Source organism: Megascapheus bottae, chromosome 1 (assembly GCF_031878675.1).
Source record: "Megascapheus bottae isolate mThoBot1 chromosome 1, mThoBot2.hap1, whole genome shotgun sequence".
Classification (NCBI taxonomy): domain Eukaryota; kingdom Metazoa; phylum Chordata; class Mammalia; order Rodentia; family Geomyidae; genus Megascapheus; species Megascapheus bottae.
In genome coordinates this window covers 43,957,510-43,972,877 of record NC_143509.1, presented here as the reverse complement: position 1 = coordinate 43,972,877, position 15,368 = coordinate 43,957,510, and the positions used below count along the sequence as shown (strand labels likewise).

Below are 15,368 nucleotides of genomic sequence, written 5' to 3'. Positions count from 1 at the left end.
GCACTTCTGTTTTCAGATTACAGAAACAACTGATACTGATTTCTAAATCAATAGTCTATCAGGGGATTTAAAAATGCAATATGACGCTGGGTCTTGGTCGCTCATGCCTGTAAGCCTAGCTACTTAGTAGGCTGAGATCTGAGGATCAGTGTTTGAAGCCATCCTAGGAAGCAAAATCTATGAAACTCTTATATCACCAATTAACTGCCCTCTCCAAAACAAAGCTGGAATTGGAGTTGTGACTCAAGTGGTAGAATACTAGCCTTGAGCAAATAAAGCTCATGGACAGTGTCGAGGCCCTAAGTTCAAGTCCCAGGACTGGGATACACACGACACCCCCCCACACACACACACACCCCTACAAACACAGTAATATTTGAACAAGACTTGGTGATGCAAACCTATACACCCACCACGTGGAAGCCTGAGGCAGAGAAACTGTCTGAGACTAGCCTAGGCTACACAACAAGACTATCTCAATATGCAATGTGCAACTAAATTAATGAATCACAAATTAAAAAGAAATACTAACTATAGCATCTATGTGCTTAATTATTATATATTATTGAATCAAAGAAGAAAAAAAAAAGCACTTTTTTTTTTTAGTCCTTTTGCTTTGACAGTACCAGGGTTGAACTCGTCCTGCTAGTCAGGCTCAGTGGCTGGCTCAACTGTCATTCTAACACTTGAACCAATTCCTTTCAGGCTTTTCACTGGTTATTTTGGGGTAAAAAAAAAAACAGTCTTATGGATTTTCCTGTCCAAGCTGGCTTCAAACCATGATCCTGTAGATAACAGCACTCTGAAAGTATCTAAGATGACAGGCATAAGTCACTGGTGCCTGACAACACATACGGATATGCACAAACCAGTAACAATAGCTACCCAGAAATATTGTGAGAATATTACTCTCCAAATTTTGAAAAGTAAAATTTGATACAAAAAGAAATCTTTTCTTTTAAACCACAATGCATCTCAGGACTGAGATGTAATATAGAGAAAAAAAATCATCAAAGTGTTTGGCTATAACAAAGTCTTTCAACCATAACAGGTACCACAAAGTCCTAACCTTTTAAGATAAGCTCAGAAATATAAATGTGGCTACACAGAAAGTAGAACAATGATTCTGATGATCCACCTAAACTCTTTTGAACCCAAACTTTCTTCTACTCATCAAGACACTGAACCAACTTTGCCAATACCAAGCAGAAAATCAGGCTGAAAGGAACAAATTCCGAGGCATCACACCAAATTCAGACTTGATTCAATGTGAAAGATGATCCTAAAGGTTATGGTTCATAGTAAAAATTCTGGCATTTTAATAAACCTTGGGTTCAGTACAAGTGCACAAAATAAATGGGAACATTTGAAAAATACTCACAGTAAAGTTGATGAGATCATAGTACAGATGAAGGTGCTTTTGCTTAGTAACATGGATTGCTCCAAATTCATCTCTCTTAACCTGACAATGATATAAAAACAGCCTAAGTATTAGCTACTGTCTTAGGGACTTTAAAAAATATTTGATTTATGTATCATCTAGAGGTTGAGTGCCACCCCTTTGGTACAAGCCAAAATTACTGAAAGAGAAACTAATATATTAATGAAAACAACCATTTACTCTGTAATCTGTAACCAAACCCAAAGCATATATGGCTAGTGGTCTTGTTGTATTAGTAAATGCTATAATTTTCATTCTGTCATAACACATGTGATAAACCAAACAATAAAAAATAAAATGTTACTTGAAGGCTATGAGGGGAGGATCCCAGCAGATAATCCTATGCAACAGTGAGAATCATATCTTAAAGAAGAGGAAGGAACAAGAAGGGAGGGAAGAAGGGAAGGAAGGAGGAAGAGCAATAGCCATGATAATGACAAATTACATTTTTCTGAATTCAGATACTATGATAGTTCCCCAAAGAAGCTTTTCTATCAACGTTTTATTTACATATGGCTATCTATAAAAGCTAGAATCCTCAATCATCTTTATCTTTTACTATCTCCACTTCTACTGAGGAAGAAACAAAGCACAAGATAAACATGGCCACATTATACTCATGACATCCCATTCAGCTGTCTGGTGTTCTAGCTCTTTTTCTTTTTAAGTCTCAATTCCTTTTGGCATCCTAGTGCTGTCATTTACACCTGGCCTTACTCTATTCCTTAACAAAAAACCCAGGACCACTTAACGTGGTGCTGTCTTCAGTCACCTTCCCCAGAGAACGAACACAGGACCAAGAGTTACATCATTCTAGCTATGTGAGCAGGGGTGATTACTTACTACTTTCTACATCTGTCAAATGAAAATAAGAAAGTACCAAAATTTTTGATAAGCTGCATATGTTCAACGTGTTTCATAAACCAGTAAGATCAATGTCAGCATTACTTATTCCTCTAAGATTGTTGTAAAGTCCATGAAGAGCCTACACTCTTGCCCCAATTCCCACCTCTTTTGAATGTTGCCTCTGTCTTGTTGGCACAGATATATTTCTGAATTTTGAATCTTCAGATAAAAAGTAAAAAAAACCCTTTACTTATTAAGAGAACAAACATACATACTTTTTAACCATGCTTTTTCTTTTTTTAAAGTTTTAATGTCTTATTTTATTTCATTTAGAAGTATTTTATTTAGGGACATACTTTTACAAATTTTATTGTTGGGGTGATGTAGAGGTGTGGGGTTACAGTTACATTCATGAGGTAATAGGTACATTACTTCTTGAACATTGTTACCCCTTCCCATGTTTTTCTCCTCTTTCCCTCCTCCCACCCCCTCCCACTCATCTTGTTTTTCCCTTACCTTCACATTTTCAAATACAATAAACATTTATACTAACTACCAAAGTCAGATACAGTAACAACATGAGATAAATCTTAAAGGGAAAAGATGAAAAAAGAAATAGCTTCATATGGTACATTAAGACCAACAATCACAAAGATAAACCTCTTATTTCCATATCCTGAGGTTCATTTTGCTGAGCCTGATCACATTTGGATATGTATATAGCTTTTGAGCTATTATGATCCTCTGTTAGGAGAATCCTAAACGTATACTAATTGTTACAAAAAAGAGAAACCATGGAGCCAATGTTTCTGTGTGTCTGGCTTACTTCACTTAATTTTTTCCAAGTCTTTCCATTTCCTTACAAATGGGGCAATGTGATTTTTTCTGAGGCAGAATAGAATTCCATCAAGTAAATATACCATCTACTCAGGGGAACCTGGGTTAGTTCTATATCTTAGCTATGGTGAATAATGCTGTGATGAACAGTTATGCTGTTTAGTAGGTTTAGTATGGCTTTGTTTCTGGATATTTGGGTAGATACTCAGAAGTGGGATTGCTGGGTCATAGAAAAGCTCTATGTTTAGTCTTTTGAGGAACCTCCATACTGTTTTCTAGAGTTAGCCATGCTTTTTCTTGTAATCAGGTGCCATGAATATATGAGCTTGCTTCCTATAGAGACCCTTTTCAGATAGAGTCATATGCTTGGACCAAGCTACACCTGAACCCACTTTAACCATGACCCTTCAACCTTACAAATGGGACCACAGACATGCCCCACCACACTGACATGATTTTGAGATAAGGTCCTGGTAACTTTTGCCTGAACTGGCCTCAAACTGAAATCTCCCCATCTTCAACTCCCACACTGCTAGGATTACAGACTTGGACCACTATGCCTAGCCCTAGAAATCCATTTTTTTTTTTGGTGGTTCATGGGACTTGAACTCATCCTGGGCCCTGTCCCTGAGCTCTTCATCTCATGGCTACCACCCTACCCTTGTGCCAAGCCCCACTTCCCGATTTCCAGAGGTTAATTGAAGATAAAGTCTCAGGTTCTTCTGTGCCTGGGCTAGCTTTGAACTTTGATCCTCAGATCTCAGCCTCCAGAGTAGCTAGGATTACAGGTGTGAGCCACCAGCACCCGTTGAAATCCATTTCTTTAACAAACTTAATGGGGTCATCAAATTACGCTGCAAAGGGCCACGTTATAAATATTTCAGACTCTGTGGATCATGTAGTCTCTGCCACCTTATTCAACTTTATCACTGTACTAAGAAAACTATCATAAATAATATATGAATGACTATGTTCCACTAAAATTTTATTTACCACAGATGTGGCTAGCCAGATTTGGCCCATAGGTTTTGGTTTGTCAACCCTTCATTTAAATGTATCCCACACTTTCAATCTTATTGTCTACCATGGATTTCTCCATGTTAAAATTCTATAAACATGTATCAAGTATCTATTATATATAGATCTTGTCCTCATGGCAGAAACAATTTCTTGGTGGCTGGCAATAGAGTGGGTCTCTAGATTTATGGAGCTTTCAGAATAGTGAAAAAGAAATATATTAGACAAGAAATTTTAGTTTTCCTGATCCTGGCCATTCTAACTGGAGTGAGGTGGAATCTTAGAGTTGTTTTGATTTGCATCTCTTTTATGACCAGAGATGTTGAGCATTTCTTCATGTGTCCATAGGCCATTTTTGTTTCTTCTTCAGAGAAGACTCTCTTTAAGTCTTTGGCCCATTTTTTAATGGGATGTTGTTACTTTGGAGATTAGTTTTGGAGTGATTCAATTTTTTGAGCTGTTGATATATTTTAGATATGAGGCCTTTGTCCACTGTATGGTTGGTGAAGATCTTCTCCCACTCTGTAGGCTTCCTAATTAATTTACTAGCTATGTCCTTTGCCGTACAAAAGCTCTGCAGTTTAATGCAGTCCCATTTATCCAGCCTTTCTCTGATTTGTTGTGATTCTTGGTCCTTATTTGCTGTCCCTTGGTTATTTCATATTGGTATAGTATCTCACTTTGTTATCTGATATATTGAATTTATTTGTATTTGGATATTTGAAATTTGATAGGGAAGGGGGGAAAACCAAGACGGGTGGGGGGTGTGGGGGGAGGAGGGAAATGGGTACCAAGACATGTGAAAGGGTATCAATGTATGTGAATTAATGCACCTTCTATCTGGCAAATATCATGTAACCCTTTTACTAATTACAATAAAAAAATGCTTAATAAAAAAAAAAAGAAAAAGAAAGTTTTGACCTGTCCCAAGGAGGCCTAGTGTATCTCCTATTCCTTCTTGTAAAGTTTTCAGTGTGTCAGCTTTTACCTCCAGGTCTTTGATCCATTTGGAGTTAATTCTAGTGCAGGGTGACAAAGAAGGATCCAACTTTAGTTTTCTGCAGGTGCTTAACCAGTTCTGCCAGCACAACTTGTTGAAGAGGCTATCTTTCTTCCATTCTATTTTTTTGGCTCCCTGGTCAAAGATTAGGTGGCCATAGGTCTGTGGTTTAATATCTGGGTCCTCACTTCTATTCCATGGTCTTCAGGCCTGTTCTTGTGCCAGATCAGGAAAACTAATAACAACAGATGCTGGAGGGGATGTGGCCAGGAGGGACCACTACTACACTGTTGGTGGGAGTGCAAACTGGTTCAACCACTATGGAAAGCAGTATGGCAGTGCCTCAAAAGGCTAAACACAGAGCTCCCCTATGACCCAGCAATTCTGCTACTTGGCATTTACCCAATTGTCTAGAAATAAGGACATACTAAATCCACTAGCACCATGATGTTCATTGCAGCATTATTCACCATAGCAAAGATATGGAACCAACCTAGATGTCCCTCAGTTGATAAGTGGATCCACAAGATGTGGTATTTGTACACAATGGAATCCTATGCTGCTGTCAGAAAAAACAACATCACCCCATTTGTTAGGAAATGGAAAAACTTAGAAAAAATCATATTAAGTGAAGTAAGGCAGACTCAAAGGAACATAGGCTCAATTGTTTCCTTCATTTGTCATAATCAGTAGAAACCTTGGGCTCTACTAGCAGAGATTTGCAATAGAGCAAAACCTTGATATATAAGGCTATACAGTATGAAACTAATTGAAAGGACCTCCAGGATATTGAAACAAAAGCCATATAATGAATGATTGTTGTCCTTAATGTACTATGTTATCTCTCATCTCTTTTGCTGTCCCTTGGTTATATCATATTGTCACAGTATCTCACTTTGTTATCTGGTATATTGGATATATTTGTATTTGGCTATTTGAAATTGGATAGGGAAGGGGGAAAACCATGATGGGGTGGGTGGTGGGGGGAGGGTAATGGGGACCAAGATATGTGAAAGGGTATCAATGTAAGTGAATTAATGCACCTTCTATCTGGCAAATATCATGTAACCCTTTTATTAATTACAATAAAAAATATTTTTTAAAAAAAGAAATTTTAAAAGTCCTAAATGTGGGCTGGAGTCATGGTCAAGTAATAGAAAGCTTGTCAAACAAGCACAAGGTCCTAGGTTCAATTCCTAGTTCAATGCTACAAAGGAAAAGATTTTATGTAAGTAAAAGGAAGCACTAACATGATTCAGAACAGGGAAGGCAATGTTAAGCATTAGCAGGACAAAGCCCAACAGTGCACAGAGCTTTCCAGGCAGAGGTGAGCGAATAAATGAAGGCTTTCAGGCCAGAGACTAGCTGGGAAGCTACTTCAGGGTAAACTTAAGTAGGTATTTTATGGGAAAACAGTCATGAAAGTGAGGAGTCACAAAGGAAAAATGAGATTTTGGAGATAGAATTAACAGGATGTAGTGATGGAGCACATATGAAAGAAGAAATGTAACTAACAGGTGACTATTGGAATTCTAGCTGAGGAAATTATGGGGGGAAAGTGGTGCCGCCTTGTTTTGCCTATCCTGGAGCTTGAAAGTGCCTGAGCACTGTCCTTGGGTTTTCTCAAGGCTAGAGCTCTACCACTTGAGCCATAGCACCACTTCTAGCTTTTTCTATGTATCTGGTACCAAAGAATCATGCATGCTAGGCAAGCTCTCTACCAACAGACCAAAATCCTGGTCCCCACCTTGTTCTTACTAATAAGCAAGAAACCTGAGACAAGATAACACGTTTCATTTTCTCTCCTGCTCCAAGAGCTTATAAAATGGCCCACAATTCTCTAGATCACCTTAATCTCTTTGAACTCTAATTTAGACCCGTGTGTGTGTGTGTGTGTGCACGTGAGCGCTTGGGCCCTGTTAATGAGCTTTTTTTTTTTTTACAAAAGGCTAACACTCAACCACTCTATCATGGTTCTGCTTGAACCACAGAACCACTTCTGGCTTTTTGGTGGTTAATTTGAGAGACAAGAATGTCACAGACTTTCCTGCTAGGCTTCAAACTGTGATCCTTAGATCTCAACCTCCTGAGAAGCTAGGATTACAGTCGGAGCCACCAAAACCTGGTTAGACCAACTTTTAAACCTCATCATTATAGTTCAATACTGAAAATGTTATTTCTAGTAGCAATAAGCATACTACAGAAATATAATGTTCTATGAAATAAAAAATGATGTTGTATTCTTAATTTGCTTTTTGTACCCATCAAGGTATAGAGCCCAATAGGTACTCAATGATATCTAACAAACACACAGAGACAGAGATTAAAAAAAATAGACATGTCTCCATTATGTGGTCATACATAGAAATACACTATTAGTTATTGTCAGCCAAAGGAAATAAAACTGAATAAAACATGATGGGTTATAGACTAAGTAAGATCATGGGTTCCTCCCTTCCCCACAACCAGGTTAACCATTAAAACCTTAAATGAAAACATAATAGATCAATCTCTCTCCAAAGAGTTAAAATAATAAGATAGATTTCTCTGACACAATATTAAATTATTGATGATTCAGAAAGAAAATACGTACTACAAGACAGACAGGATTCCATCCTATTAGAACTTACCAAGAGAAAATGAACAATATCCCCCCTGCAGAAGGCAAGCATGGGGTTCACATAATTATGCACTGCCACAAAGTGCCAGGCCAGCAATGGAACGCTGGAGGGATCCATCTACATTAGAAAGGTGAGAGAAACATCAGTTTACAGTTTACAAAGCAGAAATCCTACTTAAAAACAGCTATTATCCCTTGAAAAAACCTTTCCCAACATGAAAATATCAGTGAAACAAGGACTAACTGTGAAGTATTACCAGGGAACTTTCTGGGTTAAAGAAGACAGTCTTTATCTTGATAAGGATTTAGCTTACAAATGTATATTATGTATTTGTAAAAGTCTGGCAAATGTACACTCAAGATTTGGGCACTCAATTCATACGAATTAAGGACATTGTTAAGTAATATTAAACTAGCTTACTAAATGTATGCTGAATACTTACGGTACAGTATTGGTTTCCATGAAAAACTAAGTTAGTTCAGTAGGTAGAGAGATAGATAGATTCATAGATACTTCATAAAGAATGTATAATAATAAAATGGTATGGTAATGATAGAAGTTAGATGACGGGTATATAACTAATGAAAAATTCAACTTCTCTATTTATTTGGAAAAGTTGATAATAAACATTAGGGGAAACATACTAACAAAATATAAAATGATATAAACACCGATAACTTGATAAAAAGCTCAGACAAGAAACTAACTTAAAGCTGGTAGAATACTGGTAGTGGTAGAATGCTTCCCTAACATCCATAAAGCCCAGCATTCAATTCCTCAGTACCACAGCAACAGAAAAAGCCGGAAGTGGCTCTGTGGCTCAAGTGGTAGAGTACTAGCTTTGAGCACAGAGAGGATAAAGGACAGTACCAAGGCCCTGAGTTTAAACCCTGGCAAAAAAAAAAAGAAGGAAGAAGGAAGAAGGAGGGCTGGGAGTTTAGCTTAGTGGTAGAGTGCTTGCCTAGCATGCAGGAAGACCCGGGTTCGATTCCTCGGTACCACATACATAGCAAAAAGCCAGAAGTGGTGCTGAGGCTCAAGTGGTAGAGTGCTAGCCTTGAGAAAATCCAAGGACAGTGCTCAAGCCCTGAGCCCAAGCCCAAGACTGGCAAAAAAAAAAAGAAGGAAGAAGGGAGAAGGGAGAAGAAGGAGGAGGAGGAGGAAGAGGAGGAGGAGGAGGAGGAGGAGGAGGAGGAGGAGGAGGAGGAGGAGGAAGAGGAGGAGGAGGAGGAGGAGGAGGAAGAAGGAGGAAAGAAAAGAAAGGAAAAAAGTTTGCGGTAGCCAGTCGTGGTGGCTCATGCCTATAATCCTAGCTACTCAGGAAGCTGAGATCTGAGGATCAAAGCTCAAAGCCAGCCCAGGTACAAAAGGACCTGAGACTTTATCTCTAATTAACCTCTAGAAAATGTGAAGTGGAGCCTGGTTCAAGGGTAGGGTGGCAGCCTGAGCTGAAGAGCTCAGAACAGCGCCCAGGCCCAGGGGTAGGGTGGTAGCCTTCAGCTGAAGAGCACAAGGACAGTGCCCAGGTCTAGTTCATGACCCACAAAAAAAAAAAAAAAAGCAAGAAAAGTTAGTGGCAATGTAAATCAGCTTTGCCATCTAAAAGAACAGAGTTGCTTCTCCTATACTGCCCAGAGATATACCAAGAAGACAGTAGTATGCATCTCTGTTATGGGGGCTATTGCTTCCTGAATTAGCCAGAGGTCTTTACCATCATTTTCCAACCTACCAGTACCCTCTTCATACATACATTAGAATACAAGATCACAGCTGTCTAAATACACTAAACAAGGGGGTTGGGAGTTTTGCCTAGTGGTAGAGTGCTTGCCTAGCCTGCATGAAGACCCGGATTCAATTCCTCAGTACCATATGCATAGAAAAAAAGCCAGAAGTAGTGCTGAGGCTCAAGGGCTAGAGTTCTAGCCTTGAGAAAGTCACAGGACAGTGGTCAGGCCCTGAGCTTAAGCCCAGAACTGGCACACACTTGCACACACTGGAACACACTTGCACACACTGGAACACACACACACACACACACACACAAATAAAAACAAGGGGTGGAAAAGCTCCTAAGGGACCACAAAAAACAAAAACAAAACAAAACAACAACAACAACAACAAAAAACACTAAGCAAGAAACAAAGGAGAAACTGAGGTTTGAATAATCTCTCAGTATCTGGGGTGCTTAAATTCCATGGCAAACCCTTCTATCCTTATATACAAAAATCCATAATGCTCAAGTCCCTTACAAATTATGGAATATAATGTGCATATAACATATGCGCATTCTCCCACATGTTTCAATCACCTGTACATTTTTTATAATAAGAAATACAAATGCTATGTAAATAGAGGCTATACTGTTTTAGTTAGAGGATAATGACAAGGAAAATGTCTGCACCTGTTTGGTACAGATGTAATTTCTCTGAATATTCTGGATGGGTGGCTGATTGAATTCAAGATACAAAACCTACAGACAGATAAGAGCACTATTCTATCTGGAAAATATCTACTAAAGTAATTTATCAGAGGTACAAGCTATGGACAGCACATGTAGCACAATTTATGTTGGATACTGCATATTCTGGAATGTTCTTTCGGTATTTGAGTGTCAAAGCAGCAGATAACAGACATAATCCTGGCGCAACACTGCTATCTCAGAGCAATGCCCTTTAAACATTGAAAAGTGAGGCTAGGACTCGATACATCAATTTAGCGTCCAGCTTTAAGTCCAATAAAGAAATTTTACTATCCTTAAAGGGCAGTAAAAGGGGCTAGGAAAATCCATGCATGAAATTAGGTGTGACCACAAAGTGCTAAAACAGCAATACACAGGGAATGTCAAACTGAGGTTAAAAATAAATTCCAGCTAGATGCTGTTTATAAGAGAAAAACTTAAAACAATAGACATAAAAGTATAAGGTTATCACTTAAAGGTAAGTCTAGATATTGAATATCAGAGCACTGACTTCCATTCTACCTTGATTTCTGCCCATCTCACAAAACTGAAGAATGCACTCTTTTTTTTTTTTTTTGCCAGTCCTGGCGCTGTCTTTGGGCTTTCTCAAGACCACTGCTCTACCACTTCTGGCTTTTTCTGTGTATGTGCTACCAAGGAATTGAACACAGGGCTTTGTGCAAGCCCTCTACCACTAAACCACATTCCCGGCCCAAGAATTCACTCTTGAGAAGTGATTTCCTCCATCCTGACATGGTACTTTCTTTTGTAACAAGATAGAAAGACACAAACTCACCCGTCCATAGGGAAAGGTCATCCACACTTTCAAGGAAGGTTTCAATCCAATGACCAGTATCTTTAAGGGAAAAAAATATTATTTTCAATATCTAACTTGATATTTTCAAATGGTTTATATTCAAAGCCTCTAAAAGTTAAGTTTTTTTGTTTTGTTTTTTTTTTGCCAGTCCTGGGCTTAAGCTCAGGGCCAGAGAACTGTCCTTGGATTTTTCTCAAGGCTAGAATTCTACCACTTGAGTCTCAGCACCACTTCTGGCTTTTTCTAAGTATTTGGTACCAAGGAATAGAACCCGGGTCTTCGTGCATGCTAGGCAAGCACTCTACCACTAGGCTAAACTCCAGGCCCTAAAAGTTAAGTTTTATCTTCTAGGTATAACAAGCACCACTGAAAAGTGACAATAGGAGGTAGGGGTAATGGGGAAAGAGTGAAAGAGTTAATCTCTAATTAATCTAATAGATACAAGTGTGAAATACTAAACTAATATTTCTTTGAACAATTTATATAGATTTAAGAAAATGACAGGTAAGTAAAACAGGTGGGGGGAGAGTGAATGGACAGGGTAAAAGAGGGTAAAATATGACAGAAGTACTTTATATAGATATATGAAAATGGTTCAGTGAAGTCAGTTGAAATTGTATGAAGAAGTAGAGTAAGGGGATGAAGAAGGGCAAATCTGATCAGGGCACATTGTAAGCAAAGATGAATACATCAAAATAAAACCTGTACAACTAATAAATGCAAACTTCAAAACATGACCATCAACACAGAAAAGAAAGAATTTCATCTTCTAAACACACCTACCTTTGTTAAGGATGCCATGGCCAATAAGGAAAACTGTGTGATGGGATGATCTTTCAATTCAGGCTTAGAATGTAGAGGCTCAATGCAGCATACTTCACCCTTAGAGCCACTGAAGAGACATCTAGATTCACAAGTCCTCACTCCCATCACTCTCCTAAAAATGTAACCAAATAGTTCACAATCAATTTAGTCATGACCCAAGGCACTAGCCTGGCCTATTAACAAGAGCCTCCAGCTCCTATTCTTATCTCCAGGAGTCCAAGCTCCGCATGACAGCAGCATGATCTTTTTATTACACGGGTCAAATCGATCCATCATTTTTCTGTTAAACACACTCCACTGATCTGCCTCTGTACATAAACTCCAAATTCTTTACCTACTACATCTTAAAGGTCCTATAGGACCTGATTCCTGCCTCTATCCTCTTCCACTACTGCCCAACAAATCTAAGCTCCAGCCATACCTGGCTTCTTTGCATTGCTCCAGCAGAGTCAACAGTGTGCCCATCTCAAAGCCTTTGTGTTTGAATAACCATCTATCTGGAGCACTTCCTCTAGATCTTTCCATCTGTTGATTAGCTCTTTTTTCAAATGTTACCTACAACAGTCTTTCATATGTTGTCATCAAATGCATTCTAACATACTGACTTTTCTCAGTTTCTTCACAGCATCTAGATCTACCTGTGTTACTTTGTTGGCTTATTATGTATGTCCTTATGCTTCTTCTAACTAGAATATAAGTTCTAAGAAAAGGGATTTGTCCTATTTACAACCATATATTTGGTATCTAGATAAATGATTACACATAGGAGACTCCCAATAAACATAAGCTAAATATGTAAGTAGTATTTTTCTCTTTTGTTGGTCATGAGGCTTAAACTCTGGACCTGAATGCTGTCCCTGAGCTCTTCAACTCTACCACTGAGCCATAGCACCACTTCCAGTTTTCTGGTGGTTAACTAGAGATAAGAGTCTCAGAGATAATTCATCCCTGGGCTGGCTTTGAACTACAATCTTCAGATCTCAGCTTCCCAAGTAGCTATGATTACAGGTGTGAGCCACTGGAGCCAAGCTATAAGTAGTATTTTTCACAATTACTTTGTGCTCAGTATTTCTGGAGCTTTATGAGGAATACAATAAATAAAGACAGGCATTAGCCTTGAAGAAACTAAAGGAAACATATTTATAAACTGTATACTGCATTCAACATTTTTCTTAAATTTCAGTCTAGTAAGTATTCTTCCATATAATTAGATAATTCTTTGCTCTTATTTAAAGAGTAAACAGGGCAATTCAAAAGCAATAAAAACCCTTTCCACCTGGCCATTATGGTAATAATCAAGTAGGCCTGGGGTCTAAATCAACCTTAGTGAGTTATTCCAGAATAGTGGCTCCCCAGCCCGATGGCATGTAAGAATCCCCTGGAGAGCAGGAGTCTAGATCCTGCCTCAGACCTACTGAGATAATATCACAGGGAACTAGGCCTGGAATTATACATGTTCCATATGCCTCCCCAGGTAATTGTAATACACAGCCATAATCTATTTTCAATCACAGGCTTTCCAGACCTCTTCACATTCAATTTCAAATCATTAAACCTGAGCTAGAGCTTTCATTTGTCAATAAATGTCCATTAGTCTCTTACTTAAATGTCAATTCAAAAACAGAACCTCCACTGTCGTTGCAAATGGCAAGAGTTGGATCATCTGTAAACTAAACAGAAAAGGAATTAATTTTCTTGTAGAATTTCAAATGACCAGCCAAGTATTCAGTGGATCAAGGGGAAAACTATAAAATGGTGGAAATCTACAACATGCACAACTCAGCATTTTAAACAACCTGAAATGAGATTTAGCTTATCACTTTAAGCATACAAAACCATCCTTACTTAAGACAAAAGTAGTTTGGCATCTTTAAAAAGGTAAAACTACTTTTCCTCAGAATGAGAAAAATAATAAAATGGTTAATAAAATCCCTCAAGTTCTTTTCTTGGGTTTTACATTAAGTTTTTTTTAACTTAAAACAACTTGGATATGTTTTTTACATTTGTGTCATTTGGATCTATTTGCAGTTGCCCAGTTTCTAAAAATAAAGACAGAGTAAGGATGTATAATAACTTGGAAATGAACTTGTCTGAATAAATTTTGTGACTACCTGTATCTAAAACATCTCTACTTTTCATATAACTCCCTAAATTTGCTACCTCCTTTACTGATGTTCCACGGAGTATACTTCTACCTGGAAAGCTCAATAATTGTGCTCACAATGACAGTCCTAAGGTTATATGAAGTAAGGGAAATATTACAGAACACAAAGTGACTTCTATCATTTACGGTACCCAGCCTCTCAAAAAGCCATCCTAAACAGCATGCTTTTTATTCAGATGGTGAAAAGCAGGAAGCAAGAGTCTCCTTCCTCTACACATGGGCCTGGTACATAACGGCCCTATTTTTATCTTTTTTTTTTAATTTTTTATTGTAATTAGTAAAAGGGTTACATGATATTTGCCAGCCCTATTTTTATCTTAAAGCCAGGGTTGGAAGCACGTACCCCCACGAGCATACATGAAATGGTCCACTGGAGTGCAGGATGAATAAGAGAACTCATGTTTCGATTTCCTTTTCTACTTCTTGTGTATGCACTGTATAAAATGCTCTAAATTTGTATATCTATTTATATAGCTACACACACACACACAGAGGCATAAAAAGGATGAAAGCCTAAATTGTTATTGACAGGATGAAGGATTAAGTTTAGAGAACAATGAGTAAAGGTACTCAAGTGCAAGTATCTGTTGTCAATCAAATGTCTGAAGTATCCAACCACATGTTTTTTTCTCTAATGTCAATGTTTGCACGCACCACATTCATTACCACTCTCAAACAATATAATAATTCCTGATACTGTGTATGTGTTTTTTGTTCATTTTTTTTTAATTTGTGCTAATCCTGGGGGCTTGAACTCAGGGCCTGAACACTATCCCCTGAGCTTGTTTGTTCAAGGCTAATGACCTACCACTTGATCCACAGCTCCATCCCCAGCTAAATAACTAGATAAGAGTCTCACAGATTTTCCTACCCAGGCTGGCTTCAAACCTTTATCCTCAGATCTCATGTTCCTAAGTAGATAGAGTAACAGGCATGAGCCACTGGCACCTAGCAGTACTATGCTCTTAGTCCTAGCTATATCCTTCTCTTTTCTTTCCTTACTTCTTTTGTCTTACTGTTTTCCCCAATAATTTCAATTTCTTTCTGCAAAAGCGTTGGCCACTTTTAAAATTTTTAAGTTTTATTGTAAAGGTTATATACAGAGGGATTATAGTTACGTAAGCCAGGTAATGAGTGTATTTCCTTTTCAAGTGTCACCCTCTCCCTCATTCTCTCCCAATTTTTCCCCTCCCAACTATCCTCCCCACAAGTTCTATAGTTCATTTCTAACATAGTGTCTAGTGGGTTTCATTGATGAATTAGTTTACCCTCTGTCTCACCATTTCTTAAATGCAAGTCAAGGGTACAACAACATAAGGAATAAACAGCAACAGAAAGGAAT

At 38.2% G+C, this 15,368-nt stretch overlaps 1 protein-coding gene across 3 annotated transcripts in view; it reads right to left on the bottom strand.

Moving 5' to 3' along the window:
* The window catches only part of Vps8 (VPS8 subunit of CORVET complex), a 231,930-nt gene that overhangs the window by 168,865 nt on the left and 47,697 nt on the right, over nucleotides 1–15,368 (bottom strand). For all 3 annotated transcript variants that reach the window (XM_090343220.1, XM_090343238.1, XM_090343229.1), the window contains 5 exons: nucleotides 13,465–13,532; nucleotides 11,821–11,974; nucleotides 11,017–11,076; nucleotides 7,772–7,879; nucleotides 1,382–1,462 (listed from right to left, as the gene is read on the bottom strand). In XM_090343220.1, the coding sequence (XP_090199346.1) occupies nucleotides 1,382–1,462; nucleotides 7,772–7,879; nucleotides 11,017–11,076; nucleotides 11,821–11,974; nucleotides 13,465–13,532 (471 nt within the window). The remainder of the gene's footprint in view (nucleotides 1–1,381; nucleotides 1,463–7,771; nucleotides 7,880–11,016; nucleotides 11,077–11,820; nucleotides 11,975–13,464; nucleotides 13,533–15,368) is intronic.